We start from the raw sequence: 27,183 nt of genomic DNA, 5'->3' as shown, positions 1-27,183 counted from the left end.
AATGGTCATGTGGATGGCCAGTATGAGAAGAGGGTGCTGGACTAGACAGGCCCACTTTGGCCTGATCCAACAGCTAAGCTTTTGTGTTTTTGTTTTCTTGAATTTTCTTGAATTATTTGCAACACAGAACTGGCAACATTAAGAAAAAAATAACAGCATATAATATAACTACATTCATTAAACAGATGGAAAAATACATCACTATTTATTCTGGATCTGTGCTTAGTTAAGTCAGAGAGTTTAATACAACAAGCTCTGTGTGTGTGTGTGTTGTATGCAATGATGCAAACCACACAAGAGTGCAACAAATTTTAGGGGGTTGGACTTGATGGCCTTATAGGCTCCTTCCAACTCTACAATTCTATGAATGTCATGAGACAGGAAGATACTAAATGGTTGCGCAATACTATGATAAATCAACCAGTGCTGTTTCTGTGTCACAAGCCCTGCAAGGGTGAGTGTCTCCTTCTGAGAGGAAAATTGGTTTCTACACTAACACTTTGTTACGGCAGAACCTTTCATAACAAAGATGACCCAGGGCAGCGGCTCAACCTAAGCCTCACCCATTTCATGGCAGGAGGAGCCGCTGCCACCAGCTGTGGGCTGAGACACCCCAGAGGAGGGGTTTGGGTAGGTGGCGTCAGTGCAGGAGCCCTCAGGGACAAGCAGGCAAGGCTGTTCAAACCTGCCTTGGAACTGTCATTGCAGAAACCCTCCTTCCTTCCTTCTCTGCGATCCAAGCCTTCTCTCGCCTTGTTCTCCAAATGGCTACCTACAAGGTCCAGGTGGCTACTGGTGACATCTTCCTGGCAGGAACCTACAGCAGCATCTCCATCACCCTTCTGGGGGCTCATGGGGAAAGCGCCAAGCAGCACCTGGATCACCGGGGGAGAGATTTTGTTCGTGGGGCTGTAAGTATGAATAGAGTCTGCATGGATTAGGCTGGGGGGGTGTTTTCCCAGGGTTAAAAGAGCAAATTGGACATCCTTTTGGGGCTGGGGGTATCTCAGGGGAATGATCTTAATTGCTCATGTAAAAAAAAAGTGGATTAACTAATTTCTTCTGGTTTTGAGCTTATAAACCTCCACTGTCAACCATATTTTGAAGGATAGGGAACTGTGGGAAAGAAACAGTGAACGTCAGGGTTGGTGCCAGGTGCCAGGAGGACCTGGGCAAGGTGCCCCCTGTGCCCCCCTGATTTCCCCACACCCATACCAATAAATTTACCAAGCGGTGGAAGGAAAAGGTCTTCCTTCCTTCCTTCCCTTCTTAAACCCCTTTTGCAAGGCACCGGCCAAGCCTGCAACCACCCGCCATCTTCCTTTTCCCAGGATGCCCCTGGGCCCAGATGTGCCAGGGTTCCAGAGGCATTCTGGGGAAATGGAAGTGGGTTGAACTGGAGCTGGCTCTTTGTTTCATGGCAGGGCTGCCCTCCTAGTACACAAATAAACGGTTAAAAACATTTGCTTAAAAATGGAAAGAAAAAAGGGATGCTGGTGGCCAGTGTCAGCTTCAGTGGACCTTCCTGGGTCCCCTGGACCCCCAACATTTGCCTGACAATTCCAGCTGCTGATGCCACGCTTGGTGAAATGGAAATGGACTGCCTTCAAGTCAATCCGTACTTATGACAACCCTATGAATAGGGTTTTAATGGTAAGCGGTATTCAGAGGGGGTTTACCATTGCCTTCCTCTGAGGCTGAGAGGCAGTGACTGGCCCAAGGTTACCCAGTCAGCTTCGTGGCTGTGTGGGGATTCGAATACTGGATTTGGCCAGTTAATGTTACTGACTTAAATCATATCTGCCACGAAGTAATAGTGTCCCTTTTAAACCTGGTTTCAAAAACATTTGCAAATCTGATGTCAAAAATAAGAACAAAGGCCCATCCCGTCGAGCATCCTGTTCTCACAGTGGCCAGACCTTTTAAAGGGAAACATCAGCTGAGCACAACCCCACGTGTGATTCGCAGCAACCAGTACTCTGCGGCATGCTGTCTCCAACAGTGCAGGTAGTTCGCAGCTGTCATGGCTAGTAGTAGCTACTGACAGCCTTATCATTTCTTTGTCATGAAGCCTTTGGCACAACACCCCATCCCCCTTGCCCTGCTGCAACTGAGCCTGAGTGCAGGTCCCTTGTCGATGGATGCACATTCGTCCCTTGTTTCCCCCTCCTTCCCTCTCCTCTGTTACTTCATGTACATTCAATATTAGATTGTAAGCTGGGGAGGGGAGCAGGGATCACTCCTCTAGCTGTTTGCAAAGGCCCATGCACATTGTTGGTGCTATGTAAATGAATACATTTGCATCCAAACTCACCCGCTGAGAGGTGCATCTCGTGTGGATACAAACCCATCCCTCCCAGGGAAATGTCCCTTAAATGCAAAGCCTTTTGATACTCATTCCCCCCCTCCGCCCTGTTTGCCACCTTTTTGTAAGCTCTGCTCTTGCTCTCTTCACCATAGGTCAGTGGCAGAACACCTGCTTTAAGTGGAGAAGGTTGTAGGTTCCATTTCTAGCATCTCCCAGAAGGGCTGGAAAAGACCTGCATCCAAAAACCTGGAGTGTTTGGGCCAATCACAGACAATACTGAGTCATATGAACCAATGGCCTGATTCTTCATAAGACACCCTCCTTTGTCCTGTCTGTCCAGGGGCCCAACAGATTCCTGCTGGGTGATTAGACCAACAGGTGGTTCCTGATCACTTCCAGGCCACCCATGACCAACACACCTTATGGAGGCGTGGGCAGATGGGCTAGTAGATTTGATGGCCTTGTTTGCAAGGTTGAAATAGCTATGGACCACCCTCTAATCTGTGTGTTTACCTCATCCTTTCTCAAGCCAATAAGAATGCTATGAGGAGAGGCAGCAAAAGATTCCAGGAAGGGATAACTCCAGAAATCGCCTCCATATGGATTTGCAAGCCAAACCCTTATTAGCCTGCCAAGAGCCTGCTTAACATTGCACGGCAGATGGTCCTGATATGGACCTTCGAGTTCATAATCTGCATAGAATAGACAAGGCTTGAAGGAGGGGGGGAGGGATGAGAGCGGAACCACAGAGAGGAGACAGGCCTGAGTCCGACAGCAGTGGAGGGACAGGCAAGGTGGAATGAAGGGGGTCTTGGAGATGGGGGGCTGATGACGTACAGGAAAGTGGATGGACCGTGAATGGGTTAGTTGGTGCAGTGTGGGCCTGACTACAGGAACAGCGGCCAAAATGGAAAAGGATGTTTTGCTTTTGAAAAAACTGGACCTTAGTGGCTTGATCACCCTGAATGAGTGGTCAGGGCCTTGGCAAAATAATGTCTCGTAATGGCTGTCCCTGAGTGGATAATCCAGCTACTTCACTGACTACATCTATCACATGACATTTGGAAAATTCTGTTTTCAGCATGTATCATTGGGAATCACAACTGCTTCTGAAATTTTCCAAACTATGATTGTTACTATTTGAAGTGATTTCTTGCCCTTCCTCCTGAAGGAGCCCAGGGCAATAAACAGAAACAAAACAATTTAACAAGAAAAAGAAAAACATACTAAAAACAGTTTAAAACATTCCAAAACGCAATGACAATTAAACACATTCTAAAGTACAGCTTAAAACTATTCTTTCATCTGTGATCTTTGGGTTGCCGGGATCAGTCCCCTTCAGCTGTCAAATGCCTGGGTAAACAGGGATGTTTTCCAATTCCTCCTGAATGTCATAGAATCATAGAATAGTAGAGTTGGAAGGGGCCTATAAGGCCAGCAAGTCCAACCCCCTGTTCAATGCAGGAATCCAAATCAAAGCATTCCCGACAGATGCCCGTCCAGCTGCCTCTTGAATGCCTCCAGTGTCGAGAGCCCACTACCTCTCTAGGTAATTGGTTCCATTGTCATATGGCTCTAACAGTTAGGAAGCTTTTCCTGATGTCCAGTCGAAATCTGGCTTCCTGCAACTGGAGCCCATTATTCCTTGTCCTGCACTCTGGGACGATCGGGAAGAGATCCCAGCCCTCCTCTATGTGACAAACTTTCAAGTACTTGAAGAGTGCTATCATATCCCCCCTCAGTCTTCTCTTCTCCAGGTTAATGCCCAGTTCTTTCAGTCTCTCCACATAGGGCTTTGTTTCCAGTCCCCTGATCATCCTTGTTGCCCTCTTCTGAACCTGTTCCAGTTTGTCTGCATCCTTCTTGAAGTGTGGAGACCAGAACTGGACACAGTATTCAAGATGAGGCCTAACCAGTGCTGAATAGAGGGGAACTAGTACTTCACGCGATTTGGAAACTATACTTCTGTTAATACTTCTGTCAGTACTGATGGAGATAGACACACCTCACTAAGGACGCCATTCCACAAAAGGAGAGCCACCACTGAAGGGGCCCTGTCACAAGTCAGCTCCAAGCAGGCAGCACTCGCTGGTGGCATGAAGAATTCCCTAAACCACCCTCTGGCACTTAGTGACCTCCAGGGTTTTTTAACCTGGTATATTGCTTTGTATTTCACAGAATCTCAAAGTGGTTTATGTTATCTTATCCCAGTCTGCATCTGTGCTGGAATTGCTTTTCAATATATTTTTAAACCTTTCTTTTAATGTTTTTAAAGTTTTTCAAAAAATGTTTTTAAAGATGTTTTGTTTTAATATGTTTTTAATGGCTGTGTTTTAATATATTTTGAAGTCTTTAATGATGTTTTAAAGGGTTTTTGGTGCTTTTGTTTGCCGCCCTGGGCTCCTCCTGGGAGAAAGGGCGGGATATAAATCAAATAAAAAAATAAATCTTGTTTTGGACGACAACTTCCATCAGCCGCTGCATCATCCGGAGCGAACTAGGTTGGCAGCAAAGGCTACCTTGAAGACATGAAAGGAGTAATCGTCATAATGAATGAAATTCCCATGAATGGCACAGCCATGGGAGATCATGATCAAATGCTGAGCATAGTCTTGAATAGCAACAGATTAAACAAGAACAGCTGAACAGCTAAATGAGGAGAAGGGCATGCTCCTGAATTTTTGCCAAGGGGGAGAGGAAGGGCTGTATTATTTTATATTTTTTTGTAACCTGTCCCTTTGAAAGCTCTACCTCTGGACAAGGCTGTCTTTTGTGTATCCAGGTGGATGAGTACGAGGTGTTAAGCGACCAAGACCTGGGCCCCATCGTGCTGATCCGGCTGCACAAAGAGCCCTATTTATTCTTCCCCACAGACAGCTGGTACTGCAGTTACGTCAGGGTGAAGACTCAGCAGGGGGAGACGTACCACTTCCCCTCCTACCAGTGGCTGGAGGGCTCCTGCACCTTGACTCTGCGAGAGGGAGCAGGTACAGTTCCCCTGACCTTTCCCTGGTGTGTGGGTGACACACACAATCATGGACTCAGCTGTGAAACTGTGTGCAGGCATGTCAGAGAATGCCAATAAAAACGGAACAAGGAGCAAAGATGGCCGTAGATCACATATTCATCCTAACTTAATCATATAAATGACCAGTATTCACTGTTGTTGCTTTGAGTCTGAAAATGATACCTAATTTATTACATTCCCCCCCAATTTGTACTGCATTTCCGTTTCAAATGAATGGCGTGGAACAATGTAATATAATTGCATAAATTACATAATTTCACCACAGGGGACAGTAAGATAAATAATGTGGGTTTTTTGGCAGAAGACAAACTGCAGCAGAACAGAAACAGTGCTGCATGTGGCGAAAACAGGGCGGAACAGAAAATGAGGCCTTCTTACATCCGTACGTGCAGGGCCAGCACAATACAGAAAGCTGCCTTATACTGGCCATGGGTCCATCTAGCTCAGTAGTGTCTACTCTGTGGCAGCCGCTTTCCAGAGTTTCCGGCAGGGAGTCTCTCCCAGCCTTACCTGGAGATGCCTTTGGGGACTGAACCTGGGACCTTCTGCATGCAAGGCACTCTGTCACCGAGCTATGGCCCTTCCCCACAATGAAAGGGAGAAGTTATCTCTGGGCATGTTGAGAGTGCACATCATTTGAGAGTAACCACAGCACATTAGGGAAAGGCAGGGCTTTGCTAAAAAAGGGCATGGTTCATCAGCAAGTGTCACGCTCACACCCCTTCTCACTGTTGTGATTAAATTAATTAGCATTTACCAGGTCTCCCCCTTAGCTCTCTTGCTCTCTCTCCAGCCAAAACTGTTGGCGATGATGATGGGAAACCTCTCCTCTTGGAGCTTCGTAAGGAAGAGCTGAAAAGACGGCAAGAATCCTACGGGTGAGTGGAGCATAAATCGCACCTTTAGCACGGGGTGGGGAACATTTGGCCCACAGGACAAATGCGAATGTGGGTCCCTCCCCCCGCTGCTTGCCTCTCTTTCTGGCTCTAGGGACCCTCCCCAGGCCACGCCCCCTTTCCTGGGTTACACCCCTTGCTGGCCCTGGCTTGCACCCACCTTGAGTCCTTTAGCCTGGCAGGAGATGTGCCCGTCAACTGAGTTAATGCTTCTTGCTTGCCTGAAGGGGGCGATGGAGAGAGGTTTGTGCATGGCTGGAATGTAGCCTAGAGTGCAACGATGACAGCTCACTTTTCCCTCTCCCCCCACCTCAACCCCCGGCCAGGTGACCCCCAGCAGGTTGCTCATGAAGGAATGCAGCCCTTGACAGATGAAAAAAGTGGCCCACTCTTGCACTGCCTCCACTATCGAAGGCAGGGTGCTTTTGAATACCCAGTGCGGGACGGGAGAGTTCCACAAACAGGAAGCCGCCACTGAAAAGGCCCTGTCACGGGTCAGCACTGCCTGGTTGGCCACTGTGAGACTAGGCATCTGGGCTAGATGGATCCCCTTTGGCCTGATCCAGCTGCTGTTGTTACGCTTGAGCACCTGCTTCTCGGGCAGCTGATCATGAGCATCTCCTTGAGATTTATAACCACAATGGATGCACTTGTGTGTTTAGTACCCGGGGCTCCCTTGAGAGGCAGGATGATGATGATGATTAAACAATTAAACATCTAAAACATTTTTTAAAAATCCAAAACCATGTAAAACAAACATGTACGGATGCAGATGTAGAAATGCTAACAAATCAAGAAGACTTTGGGGCAGGCATGACCTCTGTGTGGGCCTGTTCAGTCTGCTGCTCACTGTGGCTGGGCCATGTCAAGGCCCTTGCAGCCCTCGTCTCTGAGGGTCCACACTTGGATGGACCTTCAAATAGAGGACTGTCCCCTGTAATGCAGGACACCCGGCCACCTTCTCAGGATGATACGCAGCCCTTCCACACGGCAGCCTTATTGTGGCCATGGCAGCTGTTCATACATGCAAACTTTCCCCCCGCAGTGTCCACATACACACATCGTTCTCATCAAAATGGCATCCCATATTCCCCCCTGCCCCTTAAACCAGAGTTATTGTTTCCACGGGTTTTAAACAATGTATTGGATTTTCCACAGAAAGGTTAATTTATAGAGAAATAACATGGGGCAGCGTTTTGATAGGGACATGTGCAAAGCTTGCATGTGTGAATAGCACCGACTCCACAATAGACTGACTTGTGAACTATAAAGGTTGCCTTTCTGCCAGCTGGTGGAAGAAGCCACCAATATATCCTTGTGTGCTTACCTAAATCCAATTATTGTTTTTAAAAAAATACTCATCAGGGCTAGAGGGCTATCACAACATCCTGTGGCAATGAGTTCCATAGCTTACTTCTGTGTTAAATCAACAATGGTTTTCCTCTCGGGTGAGCCCTTGCTGTTCTTTGTCGCTGCAGCTGGAAGGACTATGCCCCTGGCTGGCCGAGGTGTGTGGACGCAAACAGCACCGACGACCTGGACGCCAATTCGAAGTTCTTATTCACCAAGTCCTCTGTCTTCGCCAGGCGCACCGTCGAGTCGTGAGTTGCTTTGGCCTTGGGGCACGCTGGGATCGGGAACAGGATGTGGTTTGGGGTGTGGGATTCACAGCTGTGGAAATATTCCAGTTTTCCCCTAGTGGGGAAAGAAAATACCTGTGATTTCATGCTCAGATTTGTCTGATGCCAGGCCCTTGGAGGCAGCAGTGTAGTCATCCAGGGTCTCGGGGGTTCTTAAACCCCTTACTTTTTGGGGAGCCAGGTCCTAGCAGGGTCCCTTTCTCTCCAATGTCCTATGGTCCAATCAGCATGAAAGGGGAGTGTGTTAGCCATTGAGAAGAGTCTTCTAAAGCAGTGTTCAAGCCTGGCCAGATTATCCTATAATCTCAGAAGGTTGTCTAATTTTAGGAGGAGGCCTGGCTGTGAGGGGACATGGCTGTGACTATTATGAAACGACCCTGCACTTCTGAATTTGCCAAGTATGTTACTGCTTGGAGGTTCACTGATTTGGTGGGACTTTGCTAGGCCTTGTTCTACAGTTAAGTGACGGTCCAGCCGCCATCCCAGAGGGCTGCCAATCTACATGGGGGTGGGGGACAGGGACGGGGAGAGAGGCTGGGGTCTGAGTCTGACTCATATCTCGTGGGGAGCCTGCCTTATACCAGAGCAGAGTATTTATCTGTCTAGCCCAGGACAGATAATGTTTTTCCCCCATCACTTGCTATCTGATCCTTTTCAGTGGGCATGCTGGGAATTGAACCTTCTTTCTATACAAAGGGGTGAGCTCTACCCCTGAACTACTTGGAAGTGCAGATAAGGGGAGGGAGTGAAGGAGATCAAGTGGGACATCCAAGAGGAGGCAAAGAGGCATAAGAAGAGTTTGGGGAAGATAGACAGGCAGAGGAGAGAGATGTAAAGTTTAAAAATGAGGACTGGAAGCTTGAAACTGTTTTTTTAAAATTTGTTTATTTCATTAAGGCAATTTCTATCCTGCCCTTCTGCAAATTATGATAACAGGGTAGGTTACAATGAAACAGTAAACATATAATTTAAGCAATAAAACTATTAGTCATTAAAATACAATTAAAATACTCATGCAGACTAAGAACGATCAGCTGAGAAATCATATCTTAAATCAGTCATGCACACACCTGCAATCAAAGGTCAAGGTGAACAGGTATATTTTCAGCCAGTGCTGAAGGCTGAGCAATGATGGTGCCAGCCATCCCTCAGGGGAGGGCATTTCACATCTGAGGGGCCATCATGAAAGAGGCCCAGTCCTGGGTCACTGCCCTGTGCTTGCCCCATCAGTGGGCCTCTCTCACCTGCAGATTTTAATAGACAATCTGGTTGATAAACAAACAAAATAATTAAAATGAGGACTAGAGTCTTGAAACTGATTTGTAGCACAAATATAGGGACGAGATGGAGATGGAGATGACAATGGAGGAAGAGATAAGTGCTACCATTTGAGCACTGTTCCATTATGCACTTTGATTGCATCATGCCCTCCGAACAGGAGAGCTAAGCAGAACAGATTGTTGTGGAGGTGGCAAAAAATGGTGCCCTCCTAGCAAGTCACCCCATCAAAAGCAAAGCTAGCAAACAGGTAAATCATCCCGCGCCCCCAGAGTGCCTCCTTTCACAATCTCCAGGCACCTCTCTTTTTATAATCCACACTGCCGCACACAGCCCTGCATTGCAGCAGAAGCCGCCGCATCACCAGCAAGGTATTCTGTGGATCACAGCTGGTTTAACCTGTCAATCTGGACCAGAGACGCTCAGAACTGGAGCCTGGACTGAGCCATCTGCTTAAGTTTTGCACATTAGCAAAGTTTCAGAAGTCGCAGTGACAAAATGGCAAGAGAGACCCGCGCTTCTTCCCTCCCTGTCCTCAAGATTCCTCCTTATTTCCAACACTTCAGGCAGTGCAGCTTAATAGTTTGACATGCCAGTTGCTTCCATTGTCTTGTGAGTGGTTTGAGTGTAGGTTGCATGGAGGCAAGCAGGGATAAATTCAGTCTCTCTGGGCTTAATGGCATTAGAGCACACTCATACCCCTCTTGAGATGGCCATGTGCATATCTTCACATAGATCAAAATGTGATACAGCAGCCCTGTGATTTTTTTTGGCAGGGGGTGCTCCTTCTTATTCTGCCATCTTTTCCCCCAAAGTCTTGTCCTCACAGCATCGCCAGCCACAAACAAAGGCATATAAATTTGAAAAATAAAATGTAAAATGAAGAATGCAAGGGTGTTCGTTGATGTTAGAAAAAATCTGCCCCCAATGATCCAGCTGTACGTACGGGATTAATAAAAAAGAACTCGATAAGACTAGTTAGTTTTGCTGGTAACCAATCATCTGGAGAAATTAGGTACAAGGTGTGTCTCTGGATGAAATGCTGGGCCATTTTCTTTGAAAACACACACACACACAGACATCTACACACATGCATGCACAGTGGAGGCTGGTGGCTCCAATGTCAGTGATGCAGTGAATCCACTCCACAGCTCCTTGAAAGTTCAGTAAAACACGGAGCGGATCATTGGAGCCACCGGTCTCCTGTACACGCACACACACACACACACCAGGCCCCTTGCTTTTGCTGTGGAATCCGGGTGCCTCAGAATTGTATGATGGACTTTGCATGTGGAGGATCCCCTCAGGTCCGATCTCTACTGGTTAGAGAACCTTCCTCTTTAGAAGACCTTTCCTTTCATCAAGCCTTTTAAGTAGAGACCTTATCCCAGTCTGCATCTGTTGGCATTACTTTTTTAGATGTTTTTACAGCTTTTTAAAAAAAGATGTTTCGTTTTAATGTTTTTAAAGATGCTTTGTTTAAATGTGTTTTAAAGTCTTTTGTTTTGAAAATGTTTTAGATAGTGTTTTTGTTTGTCACCCTGGGGTCCTTCTAGCTGGAAGGGGGGATATAAATTTAATAAATAAACAAACAAAATCTTAGCCAGGGCTGAAAAAGATCTTTTTTAGAGAGAGTCGCTGTCAATCAGAAGAGGCATTCTTGGGCAACATGGAGAACAATCTGATTTGGTGCAAAGCCTCTTATATTCTTGGGTTTGTCTTTTTTCACCATCACCAGAGAAGGTGCGGCTGAAACAAAAATGGGCAAGCCTCCCCACAGTTTAAGGGACAATATTGTAATATTACACGCTTGTCATCATCAGTATTATCACATTAGCAACATGCAATAGCTCTCTGGAGGAGCATCACATCAATATCTGTGGGGAAAGGCCGTAGTTCAGAGGTACAGCACGTGCTTTGCACGCAGAAGGTTCCCCAGGTTCAGCTCCTAATGGCATATCCAGGCAGAGGCTCCCTGCCTGAAACCCTGGAGAGTCACTGCTGGTCAATGTAGACAGTACTGAGCTAGATGAATCACAGAATCATAGAGTTGGAAGGGGCCTATAAGGCCATCGAGTCCAAATGGACCAATGGTCTGACTCAGTAGAAGGCAGTTTCCTATGTTCCTAACATTTCTGATTTTTCACAGGCCCTTGGCATGCGTGTGTGGCCATAGATGCCTTTTATTTCCACAGACATTTAATTATCCAACTTTCGTTTAAGTCAGATTTCTTGACCAATCAAAGGAATGCTTGTGCCCTTCATGCCATGTTCAGTGGTGCCACCTACTGGTGTGTTCTGGAATGGGAATGAGCAAAGTCAATGAGCAAGTCAAGGAAGCTCTTAGAGGCAAAAAGTCTTCCTTCAGAAAATGGAAGTCTTGTCCGAATGAAGAAAATAAAAAAGAACACAAACTCTGGCAAAAGAAATGCAAGAAGACAATAAGGGATGCTAAAAAAGAATTTGAGGAGCACATTGCTAAGAACATAAAAACCAACAACAAAAAATTCTATAAATACATTCAAAGCAGGAGACCATCTAGGGAGACAATTGGACCCTTGGATGATAAGGGAGTCAAAGGTGTACTAAAGAACGATAAGGAGATTGCAGAGAAGCTAAATAAATTCTTTGCATCTGTCTTCACAGTGGAAGATATAGGGCAGATCCCTGAACCTGAACTAACATTTGCAGGAAGGGATTCTGAGGAACTAAGACAAATAGTGGTAACGAGAGAGGAAGTTCTAAGCTTAATGGACAATATAAAAACTGACAAATCACCGGGCCCGGATGGCATCCACCCGAGAGTTCTCAAAGAACTCAAAGGTGAAATTGCTGATCTGCTAACTAAAATATGTAACTTGTCCCTCGGGTCCTCCTCCATGCCCGAGGACTGGAAAGTGGCAAATGTAACGCCAATCTTCAAAAAGGGATCCAGAGGGGATCCCGGAAATTACAGGCCAGTTCGCTTAACTTCTGTCCCTGGAAAACTGGTAGAAAGTATTATTAAAGCTAGATTAACTAAGCACATAGAAGAACAAGCCTTGCTGAAGCAGAGCCAGCATGGCTTCTGCAAGGGAAAGTCCTGTCTCAGTAACCTGTTAGAATTCTTTGAGAGTGTCAACAAGCATACAGATAGAGGTGATCCAGTGGACATAGTGTACTTAGACTTTCAAAAAGCGTTTGACAAGGTACCTCACCAAAGGCTTCTGAGGAAGCTTAGCAGTCATGGAATAAGAGGAGAGGTCCTCTTGTGGATAAGGAATTGGTTAAGAAGCAGAAAGCAGAGAGTAGGAATAAACGGACAGTTCTCCCAATGGAGGGCTGTAGAAAGTGGAGTCCCTCAAGGATCGGTATTGGGATCTGTACTTTTCAACTTGTTCATTAATGACCTAGAATTAGGAGTGAGCAGTGAAGTGGCCAAGTTTGCTGACGACACTAAATTGTTCAGGGTTGTTAAAACAAAAAGGGATTGTGAAGAGCTCCAAAAAGATCTCTCCAAACTGAGTGAATGGGCGGAAAAATGGCAAATGCAATTCAATATAAACAAGTGTAAAATTATGCATATTGGAGCAAAAAATCTGAATTTCACATATACGCTCATGGGGTCTGAACTGGCGGTGACCGACCAGGAGAGAAACCTCGGGGTTGTAGTGGACAGCACGATGAAAATGTCGACCCAGTGTGCGGCAGCTGTGAAAAAGGCAAATTCCATGCTAGGGATAATTAGGAAAGGTATTGAAAATAAAACAGCCAATATCATAATGCCGTTGTATAAATCTATGGTGTGGCCGCATTTGGAATACTGTGTACAGTTCTGGTCGCCTCATCTCAAAAAGGATATTCTAGAGTTGGAAAAGGTTCAGAAGAGGGCAACCAGAATGATGAAGGGGATGGAGCGACTCCCTTACGAGGAAAGGTTGCAGCATTTGGGGCTTTTTAGTTTAGAGAAAAGGCGGGTCAGAGGAGACATGATAGAAGTGTATAAAATTATGCATGGCATTGAGAAAGTGGATAGAGAAAAGTTCTTCTCCCTCTCTCATAATACTAGAACTCGTGGACATTCAAAGAAGCTGAATGTTGGAAGATTCAGGACAGACAAAAGGAAGTACTTCTTTACTCAGCGCATAGTTAAACTATGGAATTTGCTCCCACAAGATGCAGTAATGGCCACCAGCTTGGATGGCTTTAAAAGAAGATTAGACAAATTCATGGAGGACAGGGCTATCAATGGCTACTAGCCATGATGGCTGTGCTGTGCCACCCTAGTCAGAGGCAGCATGCTTCTGAAAACCAGTTGCCGGAAGCCTCAGGAGGGGAGAGTGTTCTTGCACTCGGGTCCTGCTTGCGGGCTTCCCCCAGGCACCTGGTTGGCCACTGTGAGAACAGGATGCTGGACTAGATGGGCCACTGGCCTGATCCAGCAGGCTCTTCTTATGTTCTTATGTTCTTAATTAAATAGTACATGGTCCACATTGCATGATACGTAGGGAAGAGGGTGGAAACAGCATGATTTCAAAGCTGCTCCCTGATCAGTTGTGTTCCCCCCTTCAGGGAACTTGAGATGAGGCTGAAAGGCTTCTCCAAACTGGCAGAGTCATGGAAGAGCCTGGATGATATCGGCAAAGTCTTCTGGTTTAAGAAAACCCCAGTCACAGGTGGGTCTCCTTCCTTTCCCAGGCAAATAAAAACTGCTGGATTCCCACATATACACAAACAGACACACACACCAAACAGTAAAAGCCTCACCCTCTTTTCTAACCCACCATCTCGCCTATGACAACCCCCCTGCCTCACTGGTAGTTGATTGCTCTTATAGACACTCAACCCCTGCGTGGAGACACAACTGCAAAAGAATAAACATTGCAACTTTTCATTTGAAGAAATGTTGTAATTGTATCTCATCACACCCATGTAGGAATGGCCAGTGAGATTTCCCCATTTAAAAAGGGAAATAAAAGATTGCATAAACATGGATACGTGTTTTAATGTTTTTAAGTTACTGTAAACCGCCCAGAGAGCTTTGGCTATGGGGCGGTATATAAATCAATCAATCAATCAATCAATCAATCAAATAATAATACAGGATGTGGGGATTAAAAACACCAGCCCAAAACTGAATTCTCAATGAACCTTGGAGATTCATAGTTTCTGTTCAACTCCAGAGTATGTCATGGACCATTGGATGGAAGATGACTTCTTCGGCTACCAGTATCTGAATGGAGTCAACCCTGTGATGATCCAGAAATGCACCAAGATCCCGGCCAACTTCCCTGTGACTCAGGAGATGGTGGCTGGTTGCTTGGGCAAGTCTACCACCCTCCAGGAAGAGCTGCAGGTAAACTTGCACTTGTGTTTTGATAGTCACAAGAGACCATTTGGACTCCTGTGATGGTTTATATAATATGGATTTATTCACTGGCACAGCTTGGAAAAGTTACTTTTTTGAACTACAATTCCCACCAGCCCAATCCAGTGGCCATGCTGGCTGGGGCTGATGGGAGTTGTAGTTTAAAAAAAGTAACTTTTCCAAGGTTTGTTCACTGGTTGGTACACCAGTTTGATACTTGGAGCAGCAAGCTCAGGCACCTCCTCACAAATAGGTTTACTCACAGGCATGTGCTTCCCATGCCAGCATGGTGTGATAGATGAAAACCTAGATTGGGATCTGAAAGTGCAGTGTTTAAGTCCTACCATTTCATTGCGTGACCTTGAGCAAGCCTTTCAGCCTCAGTTTCCTCAATGAGTATGAAAGGAATAACTGATTTACCGCACAGGGTTGCTGCAATGATAAACTGTGAAGCTCTTTCTAAATGAAAAGTGCTGTGTGAACATTTTAACTTTAACAGGCATAACCTGTTAACTCAATTCACTGAGTGGCTTGACCTGATCAATCTCTCTTTCCCCCTTCCTCAGAACGGGAACATCTTTATCGCAGACTACAAGATCCTTGAGGGCCTCCCCACCTGCAAGCTGAATGGGAGACGCCAATACCTGACGGCCCCCCTCTGCCTGTTGCACCTCAACCCAAAAGGCCAGATGATGCCACTGGCGATCCAGGTAACAGGAGTGTTGCTGTTGTTGTTTGGTCTCTTGTCCCCAAAGCTTTTCACCCACATCCTCTTGGCATCTTCCCACGCACCCCAATTACGTGCTGTCTGGGTTCAACCAGCAGCATAGGAAATTTACTTGCAGGAGGTGGGGTATGGTACCTGAGCCCATGACGACCCCAGGACTCCCAGAGCAAAAGTTGGAAGCTAGCCAATCAGGGAGCCCACAGACCAGTTTTGAGTTCTCACAGTGCTATTACATTCAGACAGGGCAGGTCTGAACCTGATTGTACAAGTTAAGCTGTATATAACAATTATGCAAAATCTTTCATTTATTACCAAACAATAAACACTTTATGAACAGCAGTAATAAATATTATTGCCAGCACTGACTGTAAGGTAATCACTCAGAGACCAAGCTGTGAAAAAGACAGTTCCTCATTCAAATTTCTCATCTGCCATGAATTCAATGAGAATAATACTGGCCCATCTTACAGGGTTGTTGTGCCTGCAAATTGCTTTACAGAACAATGTATGCATGCTTACTCAGAAATAAGACCCACTGAGTTCAATGGGGCCACTTACTCCTAGGGAAGTGGCTATAGATTTGCTATGCTAAACAGTCTGAAAATGCACTATATAAATATTAAGCATTATGTTAACCACATAATATGATCATAAGTTCCCAAATGCTTTTGCTCAAATCTTGGGCAAGACTTTATAGCTGAATTATTTCAGCAGCTCAGGTTCAGCAAAACAATCTGAACAAATTTGTCAAAGGAGCTGAGGTCTTGCCAAGCTGAGCTGTCTGGCAAAGGACTTTGCTTTGATAGGACATTCAGGCCTTGCCTTAATTGCTAATAGCATTTGTTTAGGAATGTACAGTGAAGAGTGAGCTTTTTCTTGTGTATCCAGGTCATTTTCACAGCAAGGGCCACAAAAGAACACATTTTCAGGGCCTTCATTTCAGCGGGATTTACGTAAGAGGAGGGAATCTGATAAAATAAAATAAGGACTAGGAACCTGAAGGTAAAGTGATGGAACAAAGGAAGTCACTTTATACCACGGGGGTGAAGAACTGTTTTCAGCCTGAGGACTGCATTTCTTTCTTAGTATTTTCTGGGGGCCACTAGCCAGCAGTGGGTGGAGCCAGGGGCAAACATGGATGGCGCAATGAAGGTAAAATTTACTTTGGCAGAGCAGGCTAGTTAATGTACCCCTTCTGTCCCACATCCAAACAAGCAAGAGGCATGATCAGGGTTCAAGGGCATGATCCAGCCATGCAAAGACACTTCTAGAGAGTGAGAATCAGGCCCAGTGAGGGCCATGGCCTGGGGAGTGGGGGGTCTGACTGGGGGGGGGGAGTGGTTCCGCTCCAGGAAGGGAGAGAGAGACTAATGTAACGTCTCTCTCTGTTCTATAACGTCTGACTAATAATTCATTTGGTCAGTAATTCTACTCTGATTCACAGTGGTGGTGCAGAGAGCTTTCCCAGTAACTCCTACCTGACGTGCTTTTTTATTATTGTTGTTGTGCTTGTTATTTTATGGCGGAGATAGCAAGGACCAAACCTGTCTCCTTCTGCATGCCAAGCATGTCCTCTGCCACTGGACGCTGCCCCCTCCTTGGGAAAGGGGGGCGTGCAGCCCTTTCCTCCTACATGCAGCCCTTGCTATATCCCTCCCGTCTCTTGCTGCCCTCTGCTGGCAGTTCCCGGCCCTGCAGGTATAAAACAGGACGGCAAACTCTCTGAAATGCTCTCGCCTCTCTCTCTCTCTCTCCCTTCCTGGCAGCTCAGCCAGACCCCGGGCCCCGAAAGCCCCATTTTCTTGCCCACTGACCGCAAGTGGGACTGGACACTGGCCAAGATCTGGGTGAGAATGTGCAGTTTCCACGTCCACGAAGTCAACACCCACCTCCTTGAAGAGCACTTCCACTGCGAGGTCTACAGCATGGCCACCCTCCGCCAGCTGCCCATGTGCCACCCTGTCTACAAGGTGAGGGACTTAAGGGAGAGTCCAGTGGGTGGTTAGCCTTGGGGGGGCCTCTCAGCAATGTGAGGGGGGTGCGTTAGCATTCACATGGACAAACGTCATGCCTCCCTGGGACCAGTGACGGCTGGTAGCTCCATGTCTCCAAGGAGCTTGGTGAAAGTTTGAACTAAAATCCAGAGCAGATTGCACTGCCCAGCTGACATGGAGCTACCAGCTGCCACTGACTGGGACAATAGGAAGTGAGCCACAGAATCCTCTTAGGTTACTGTGAAGAACTAGCATTTTTTTCCTATTATTATTGCTCTTGTTGTTATCGTTATTATTTTATTATTATACTTCCCGAAGGACTCCAAGTGACTTACAGCATATTTTAAAATACAGATATAAGTATACATACATTGTACCAGAAAAACAGAACAAAAAGGCAAGATCCTAGTTCTCATTGTCATAGGGAGCTCCTCCTTGCCACCCTGGGCTCCTGCTGGGAGGAAGGGCAGGATATAAATCAAGTAATAAATAAATAAATAATAAATAATAGGAAAACATGACAACAATGTACTAGAAAGGCGAAGTCCACTAGCTTCATTTTGTTTAAAAATCCCATCATATTTTTTTTAAAAGCCTGTCTTAGGATTCTGAATATTGGTGTGTGACTTAAAGCAGAAGCAAAACTAGAATCCCAAATGTTTGCATTTGGTGCTTCTTGGAGCATGGGAGGAAGTTATGAGAAACTTTACTACCAAGGTCTTAGCCCTGTGGTTTTTTCCTCTTCTCTCTTCCTCACAGCTCCTGATACCTCACACTCGTTACACACTCCACATCAACACCCTCGCACGCACCGATCTTATCCAACCAGGAGGGGTGTTTGATAAGGTAAGGGGTGTTTGCAAAAGGAGGAGAGTTCCTGGGTTCTGACTACATCAGGTGATTAGCCAGGAAACAAAGCCCCACGTAGGCTGGGGCCTGAACCGAGGCAGGTGGGTCGAGGTCCATGAATGTGTCAGCAAGAGGGAGGGTGCAAAACAACATCTGTGGGCCGTGGAAGCTGAGTGACAGTTCTGCATCCAAGAGAAGCTGTCACTGAGGGAGGAGGAGGAGTCAAGGGCAAGTGAGTCCTCGTGAGCAGGAAGTGCCGCCATGCTGACAGGAAGTCAGTGGAATATTCTGGCCCTTCAGAGACGGATACCCCATATCCCGGATTGACTCACAGTCAATCAGGAAGCCAGGCTGGAAGCTAATCATCCTTAGAAATATAGGAATGACCACTGAACAATGGCCAAGTGCCTGAGGTTTCCATAACTGGAGCCAGCTTTTAATTTCTTGCATGGCACCAACACATTCCCCATCTGTGGAAGGGGAAGGGGATCCACTAGGCTACAACAAAGTAAATGGGTCCCTTTGATTCCAATGGATCAAAACCTCAGAGCAGCCTTTGGCAACTTGGTGTCCTCCAGATGTTTTGGACTATAGCTCCCGTATGAGAATTGTAGCCCAAACCGTTTGGAGGGCACCAGGTTGGCAAAGGCTGCATTAGAAGGTTCCATATAGAGAAATTTAGCCTTCATGGTCCTTGAATTCTCATCCCCCACTCTGCAGGCGACTGCCACGGGCCGCGATGGGATGCTGAAACTGCTGGCAAAAGGCGTGGAGGCCTCCAGCTACACCGCCCTTTGCCTCCCTGACGACCTTCAGGAAAGAGGAGTTGCCTCCTTGCCCAACTATTACTACAGGGATGATGGGATGAAGATCTGGACTGCCATAGAGACGTGAGCCTTGGAGGGTTGGGCCTCAGGATCTGTGCTCAGAAAGGGCTGGTTGCATATGTTGCAGAGTAGCAAAAGACACCTGAGTGAGCTTTGTGCGTTTGAATCCTTGCTAAATATTACACCTCCTCTGGAATTAGTCACACTGAGACTTTAAGCTTCAAAATAAGAAAGAGCTACTTTATTCTGGAAGTACATACTTGATAGGAAAGGGTTCTACATTTAGCTAACTAGCTAAGCTGGAGAAGCAAACACTAAGCCTAATGTTTGCCCTCATGCCGTGAGGAGCGAGACAGACAAAGAGAAGATGTCTTCTCGCTCTGTCTCAAGAGAACGAAGAAGGAGCCGGGAGATGTGGTCAGCATCCTGAGAATAACAGTTTACACAGGAAGGAAGAGTCAGCAGGAGATCAAAGGATAGGTATAGCCTAGGAATCAGGAGGTCTCCTCTCCTTTTTTAACCCCATGCAGACCCAACCCACCAGTTCAATTTGAACCACATATTCCAACAGCATATATCTGAGGTGCGGAGGAAGCAAATTGCACCCTGCCAAAACCAGAAGCACCAGCGCTGCCAGAGTTGTGACCATTTCCTTGCACGCAGCGCTTTGCATGTGGTGAGGCAGGCCAGAGGCTTTGCTCTAGCAGCTGGTTCCCAATGCAGAGCGCCTTAGCAGTTGCCACATCCAAAGCTGGAGAATATATTCCCCAGGCCCTGCTGCCTGCCCCTTCCCCATCTCTCTCCTGGGAATGATTGAGGAATGCCTCTCAACAACCAGGAGATGGAAGATGACAGGACTGAGGGGACATGGCATAATAGAAACATAGGAATCTGCCTTATATGGTGTTAGACCTTTGGCTCCTTCTAGACCAGTATTGTCTGCACTGACTGGCAGCAGCTGTCCAGGATCTCAGACGGGGGTCTTTCCCAGCCTTGCTTGGAGATGCCATCAGGGACTGAACATTGGGACCTTCTACATCCAAAACGGGCTCTACTGCTGGGCTCTGGCCCTTCCCCTAGCAAAGCAAGGGAGGTTGAATCAGAAGCAAGGAAACTTGCACATTTAAGATGTTTTTTGATCCAATCTGTTCACTAGCTTTGTTCCCTGGGGCCTTTGCATAAAGGGTGGCCAAGTAATAAAACATAATTATCATCATCATCATCATCACTGAAACAGGAAAATTACAGATGGCACCATTCTCTGAGAAGTAGTTAATTGTAGAAAGCAAATTACGTTTTAAAATCACATTTCTTTCTCTTTCTACATGGGTTTCGACTAGCTCAGCTGAAGCGATTGCCTTCAGCAAAAGCTGGGAATTGGATCTGCTCGTCATTAAGTAGCAAGGGTGATGACGATTAAGATGGGGACAACGGCTGGGTGAAAACCAGTCCAAAACTTCTTGGACTGGTCTTACAGGACTTTCTATTATAGCTTTTCTCCCAAGGTGCCTGGGAGAAACTTTTCTGAGGTGCTCCAGATGCCCTTTTAGGGATCCTTATGCCTAGTGATGCTACCTTGTTTCCCCCTGCGCCTCTACAACCAGCACGCAAGGCCAAAAATCAATAGGTTTCAAGTACATGAAAGGTTGTCACACAGAGGAGGGCCGGGATCTCTTCTCAATCATCCCAGAGTGCAGGACACGGAATAATGGGCTCCAGTTGCAGGAAGCCAGATTTCAACTGAACATCAGGAAAAACGTCCTAACTGTTAGAGCCATATGACAATGAAACCAATGACCTAGAGAGGTAGTGGGCTCTCCAACACTGGAGGCATTCAAGAGGCAGCTGGACAGCCATCTGTGGGGAATGCTTGGATTTGGATTCCTGCATTGAACAGGGGGGTGGACTTGATGGCCTTATAGACCCCTTCCAACTCTACTATTCTATGATTCTAGGTGGAGCTTTTCTTAGCCCAGAACTACAGTGATGGATCTATCAAATTTGCAAGTATCGCATAGCTGTTATAGGCTTACAGCTGTTGATTAGGCTGTTGAGTTCCTCCCATTAGCATCCGAGATGGCTGTTGAAACCGTAAGATAAGGCCAAGTGAGAAACAACCCCCATGAAAGAGACATACCCGCTGCTGTTGCTCAGCCCCACCCTCCAAATACCCCTATTGGAGCCTTCTATCATGCTCCGCTGGTGGGGATCTCACTGGCTGGCCTCCCACCCACCCATTTGGTGGGGGGATGGGGGAGGTCTGCTCTGGTGGAGTGATAGACGTGTCAGTCTGTTGGCGGTGGGTGGCGGGATGCTGGCTGAAGCAATAGGGGAGATGCTATACTCTGGTGTAAGGGGTGGAGTGTTGAACTGCAGCCTTAATGATTGTAATTGATGAAGGTATTTCTGCTTTATTGATGTTTGTGGATATTTTGTCAACACGATAATGTGTGAAATGGATTCTTGCATTTTGCTAGTTGTTTATTTTGAGTTATATTTTCAATTATTATAGGATGACAGTGTTTATCTATCAATCGATCAATTGATCAAAAGACAGACAGACATTTCTGTGGTTGAAAACCACCTTGAGTACAGTAATGTGGAAAGGCGGTACACAAATTAAAAATGAAACGGAATGAAAAGAATAACTGCGTTTCTCCATTTCGTTGTCCTCCACTTCCAGGTTTGTCTCTGGCATTGTTGGGCTCTACTACAAATCTGACACAGATGTGAAGGGCGACCATGAACTACAAGCCTGGATTGACGAGATCTTCATGGAAGCTTTCCTAGGCAGGAAATCATCAGGTAAGTCTCCTCTGTCAGTTACCTCTATATTTAGCTAGTTAGTGGCCCCATTGTCAGGCAGACAGAACAATGGTCCAGGATACTGGGCCTGAAATAGGAAGTGCATCCCCAATCCCCACTGGTGATTGCCACTGGTGCTCCCCAGTTGGGTTCCCAGACCTTCCTGGTGAAGGAAAGGGGAAAGGAACTTTGAGGATGCTTAGCAACAGTAGGGCCTTGCTGACTAGGCATAATCTCCATCTATAAATTATTTGTATATTTATTTATTTTATATCCCGCCCTTCCTCCCAGAAGGAGCCCAGGGCGGCAAACAAGAACATTAGAAGCAGGTTTAAACATCTTAAAAACAAAAGACTTCAAAGTAATTCCAGCATAGATGCAGATTAGGATAAGGTCTCTACTTAAAAGGCTTGTTGAAAGAGGAAGGTCTTTTGGAAGCACCAAAAAGATAACAGAAATTCCCCTTCCTTTCCTTCTCCCCTCATCCATCTTCTCCCACAATCCCTTCTGTTCCATAACAACAGAATCAGCAGATTTGCACACACTCCGCTCGTGTACTGTGTAGGGCATGTTTTCATATTACAGAGGGGGGGAAACTAAACTTCCTGTCCAACCCAAACAGGTGTCCCTTCCACCCTGGAAACTAGAGCTGAGCTTATCAAGTTCCTCACCATGGTCATCTTCTGTTGCTCTGCAAGGCACGCGGCAGTCAACAGCGGGCAGGTACATGGCCTCACCAGAATCTCTTTTCTCCATTCCCTTCCTTAGGCCCACGTTATCCCTTCTGTATTGTTCCATGTTTTATTTCTCAGCGTTGGCCATGCGTCCACCACAAGGGGGAGAGGCAACGTCTGCTGAAATTTCAAGGAAATATAGAGGATGCCAGACAGGGCCACCTGTGGCCAAGAACTGGCAATTCTGAGTCTGTCAGGCCCCGTCAGTCTTTTTTGTTTGGCTTCTACTAACACCAAATTATTACAAATCTGCAAAAGTCACATTCTTAGTCTGAAGACATGGTGCACTGCTAATGTAAAATCAGGCTGGCTAAAACACACACACAACACAACCAAGTCTCCACTTTCTGGGGCACACATATGGATGGGCAAATAGATCAATTTTGCTTTCTTGTTTTAAACACAATCTTACATTTGGTTCTCCACATTTCCACATCAGTTTGTGATTTTTTTAAAGCCCTCAGGAAAATTCATCAGCATTTTAGTGTGTGTTTCTTCTAATATACACATATTGGTATGCATTTTTCCTAATATACACATTTTTGCAAAGCAAATCCCCTTAATGTAATGTGTTTTTGCATATTATTTTCACAAATATATGCATTTGTATGCATACCCTAGTATATGCATTTGTGTACACATTACATGTCAAAATAACTGCATCGCAAAATTCAGAGCAGTGCAAATTTGGATGGATGGCTAAGTTCACATACTGTTTTGGAAAGTGCAAATTCAGTGCATTTGCCTTTAAATGTGAACTGAATCAACTTTCTCTCCCATCCCAAGGCACAAGACAAAATTTCACACAAACCATATCAAAACAATTAGGGGGGGTCTTTGGGTTTCCCATCTCCTCTTGTGTTGACCCCAGCTGGTTCTTTCTCATCCCCCTTTATATTTTTTTTCTGTGTGACAGTTTGATTTCGCCGCATGGATGCCCAACACGCCTGCCACCTTACGTTCTCCTCCTCCTAAGGTCAAGGGATCTGCAACCTTGGAAAGCATCTTGGCCACACTTCCTGAAGTCAACTCCACCTGTGATCTTTTGTTGCTGCTCTCCATTGTGAGCTATGAGCCAGGGGACCTGGTGAGTGTGTCGGGGGGGGGAAGGGGGTGGAGAAGGGCAACATCAAAGAGAAGGAGCAAATGAGGAACAACCAAGATCAGATAGGGCAATGATGTTTATCACCATACATAAATGAGAAATCAAAGTCTGCATCTGAAAAGCCAAATTAGGCTGCATGTATAAATTAATATTAATTAATAATAATGGAGCTTCCATGAGAGAGAGAGAGAGAGAGAGAGAGAGAGAGAGCGAGGATGACAGGAGGTGTATTTTTTAATTTAGTTACTTATAGAGGTATTTGTAGACCACCCTCTCCAAAAGCATCTGGGCTGTGTGCAGCAACATAAAAACATTCAAAAGCAATGTAGAGCAATCATTAAAATGACTGGCTACTCAGAAAAAACATTTTAAACAGCTGCATAGGTGTGTCAGTACAAAAAAAGTCTCCAAGAGATGGCTGAAAGTCAAAAGCAAAGGTGCCTGCCGAATCTCTGCTGGAAGAGTGTTCGGTGGCATGGGACTGGCGACACTCAATGGCTGATCTCTGGTTGAGGTGGTTCACATGGCACAGGGGCAAGCTGCCCCTACACATGCATAAGTATTTGTGTGAAGAAGTGAAAGAGTGATTTGTACAGCTCAACTATTAGCGTGCACAGGTACACAGCTTGTGCACTCAGTGAATGTAATGTGTGAACACCCCTAGAGACAAAAAAGGGGGGTGACAGAAAGGTTGGGTAGCCCCACCCAATTGTGGCTCCAGTCCCATCCACTGCCAATAGGTGTCCCCTGGCAGATTGCCTCTGATGGAAGGTTGCCCACCTTTGCTGTACTGTAGTCTTGGGCAAGTTGGACTGACTCAAGATAAGGCCTAACTATGATGTCCCCAAGTCATGTATACTATGCAATTTTCTCTTCCAGAGACCCCTGGGCTATTACCCTGATGAGCATTTCACAGAGGAGGCCCCCAAAAAGCTGACTGCCACCTTCCAGCAACGCCTGGCTGAGATCTCGAAGGAAATAGAGGCAAGGAACCAGGAGCTGCCCATTGGGTACCTCTACATGAATCCTTCCGAAGTCCAGAACAGTGTCTCCATATGACCTCCAAGACCAGCATCTCCTCCTCATACCTCTCTGTGGGTTGATCCCAACACACACACACACACACACACACACAGAATCCTTGTACCAACCTGAGGAGTACTTCCCTTATGATCGTTGGCCTGGCACGCTGAAGCAAGAAGCTCAGTTTCTGCAATCAGAAAATCCACATTTCTGCAATTTGAACACACTATCCAAAAAAGGCACAAGAGTCATTATGCTGCTTAATATGGAATCTGTGGAATTCCCCCCCACCCCGTTAAGGGAATGGAGGGGGAAACAATGGGCAATGATGGTGTCGAAGCAGGCAGATTCAAGGGTTTACAGGGAAGGGAGGGGGGTTGTGCAACCCACAAAATCTGTACTCAGTATTCCCTGTAAACCCAACTCAGATTGGTGCTGAACATTTGGCTCAATCATTGCTCAAACATTTTCCAGATTTGTTTCATGAGGGCTAGGTGCTCATATATATATATTTTAGGTAAATGTGAAAGTCTCATGGATCAGCAGCACTAATCACATAACATCCCACATCACATAGAGAAGAACAGAGTGACATTTACCTCCACCCCCAACCTTAATATTTTTGCATAATTTTAAATTCTCCTTTGAGGTGAGCTTAATTTTAATGCCATGCTACCAACAGGGAGCCCCACAGGAACAGGCACCAGGAAGATGCACCAGGAAAAAGCAAATTACTTTACCTTATGTCCTTTTTTGGGTACATATCTGCTTACAGAGATGGGGAGTGTTAAAAAAATCTTTTTTTAACATTCATATTGATCTGTTTCCACTCCTTTCCTTCATCTGTTTGCTTTGATTGCAATAATTTACAGCATTAATACCTTTAGGTGCTAATAAATATGTTACACATTCTGTTTCCTGACTCTTAACTGAGCCGAGCCGAGGGAGCTATGTCAGCTGGTTCAGAGGAGATACAAGCGAGCCAGCTCTCAGAGAGCGAGCGGTCAGGGAGACCTAACAAGAGTTTGGCAGAGGAGCTTGGGGGGGGGAGGTCAAAGGGGAGGTCCCCCTCAATTTTTTTCCCCTTGTATAGCATACCACATATCAGTGGGACTCTCTTGTTTACCCTAAAGGAGAACAGGACAAAGCATAGGTCATTCCAATACAAGGAGAAAGAAACAAACAAAAAGGCAGTAGAGACTATGGATGGAAGAACACTGCAGTGGTGGTGACCTGCAAGGTATGTGTGATGTTTGTTTTCTTGCCTGAGAACAACATGGTGTACACATGCAACAAGTGCAAGCTGATGGCACTGTTGGAAGAAAAAGGGGCCTGGAGCAGCGGGTGGCCACACTGGAGACTATAAGAGAAGATGAAGAGTTGTTAGATAGAATGCTGGAATAACAAAAGCAAAGAGAAAGTACAGGAGGTGGAAGAACAGCACGTTGAAGCAGAAGAGGAGACTGTTGTGGAGAGCAACAACGAAGTGGATTAAACCCTGTGGAAAAGGGTGACAGGAGCAGAAGAGCTAGAAGACACCCTTCAGTGGTGGAACCACGGAACTGCTTCCAGGCACTTGAGGATGAGACTGGAGGTCAGCCTGCAGGGGAAGAATTACAGAAGCAACAGCGAGTGAGAGGCTGAAGCTCAGTCAGGCAGAGGCAATGGAACCATGCCCCATGACAAGAAGAGAAGAGTAGTAGTGGTGGGAGACTCCCTGCTGTGTGGGATTGAAACCCAAGAATGCCGAGAAGATCCATGGACTCACCAGGTATGCTGCCTCCCTGGAGGACGGATTAGAGGTGTGACGGGATTGCCATCGCTCATAAAGCCCACTGCCAGATATCGAAGGTGGTGCCAACATGAGAGATTGGGATTCTGGGACCATGGAGTACACTTCCTGGAAGATGGACTGCTGGCAAGTGATGGGTTGCACCTCACAAGGACTCGGAAGAATGTGTTTAGCCACAGCATGGAGAAATTCATCAGGAGACCTTTAAATTGGATCTTATGGGGGAGGGAGACTTAAACTTGGCAATAATGACTAACAAAAGTTTGTGCACAGTAAAAAGAACTGAGGAAATGGCTCCAATGATGCCTAGTAATAGTCTTCATAAAAATGTAGGAAGGAAGCCAGGCTATAAATCACATGGTCTTCAATGTTTGTATACTAATGCCCAGAGTATGGGAAACAAACAGGACAAACTTGAACTCTTAATACGAGAGAGTAAATATGACTTGATAGGTATAACTGAAACTTGGTGGGTTGACTCCCATGACTGGAATACAGCAATTGAAGGATATAACTTGTTCAGAAAGAACAAAAGAAATAAAAAGGGGGGGTGGAGTCACGCTATATATTAAAAATATATATCCCTGCACAGAAATACAGGAGGATGAGCTTGGTAGTTCCACCAAGAGTATCTGGATTAAAATTAATGGCGCAAGGAATAAAAGGAACATGGTAGTTGGAGTCTACTACTGACCACCCAATCAAGGAGAAAACGAGGATGAAACTTTTCCAAAGCAAATTGCCAGTGTTTCAAGGAGGCAGGAGGTAGTAGTAATGGGGGACTTATCCTGATATCTGTTGGGAGATAAATTCTGCCAAACAAGGCTCCT

The 27,183-nt window shown here is 46.0% G+C and overlaps 1 protein-coding gene across 1 annotated transcript; it reads left to right on the top strand.

Annotated features, from left to right (window-relative positions):
* The first annotated feature begins 570 nt into the window (after positions 1–570).
* LOC133366411 (hydroperoxide isomerase ALOXE3-like) lies at positions 571–25,473 on the top strand. The gene is made up of 14 exons (XM_061589468.1): positions 571–911; positions 5,091–5,295; positions 6,130–6,214; positions 7,711–7,833; positions 13,702–13,805; positions 14,313–14,485; positions 15,064–15,207; positions 16,991–17,194; positions 17,978–18,064; positions 18,788–18,957; positions 21,578–21,699; positions 22,322–22,422; positions 23,350–23,520; positions 24,418–25,473. Exons 1-14 carry the CDS (start codon positions 765–767, stop codon positions 24,595–24,597), a joined length of 2,016 nt encoding a protein of 671 aa, XP_061445452.1. The 5' UTR covers positions 571–764; the 3' UTR covers positions 24,598–25,473.
* Positions 25,474–27,183: the final 1,710 nt, after the last annotated feature.

The sequence above is a fragment of the Rhineura floridana genome, chromosome 11, assembly GCF_030035675.1.
Source record: "Rhineura floridana isolate rRhiFlo1 chromosome 11, rRhiFlo1.hap2, whole genome shotgun sequence".
In the NCBI taxonomy this organism is placed as follows: domain Eukaryota; kingdom Metazoa; phylum Chordata; class Lepidosauria; order Squamata; family Rhineuridae; genus Rhineura; species Rhineura floridana.
The sequence above is the reverse complement of the archived record's forward strand: the minus strand, read 5'-3'. Positions and strand labels throughout refer to the sequence as shown.

Bases quoted from the DNA above. Each gene is read 5' to 3' on its own strand.
- LOC133366411 (XM_061589468.1), top strand. From the start codon at position 765: ATGGCTACCTACAAGGTCCAGGTGGCTACTGGTGACATCTTCCTGGCA. The intron at 5,296-6,129 runs GTACAGTTCCCC...CTCTCTCTCCAG, and splicing joins GACTCTGCGAGAGGGAGCAG to CCAAAACTGTTGGCGATGAT. The intron at 18,065-18,787 runs GTAAGGGGTGTT...CCCACTCTGCAG, and splicing joins CAGGAGGGGTGTTTGATAAG to GCGACTGCCACGGGCCGCGA.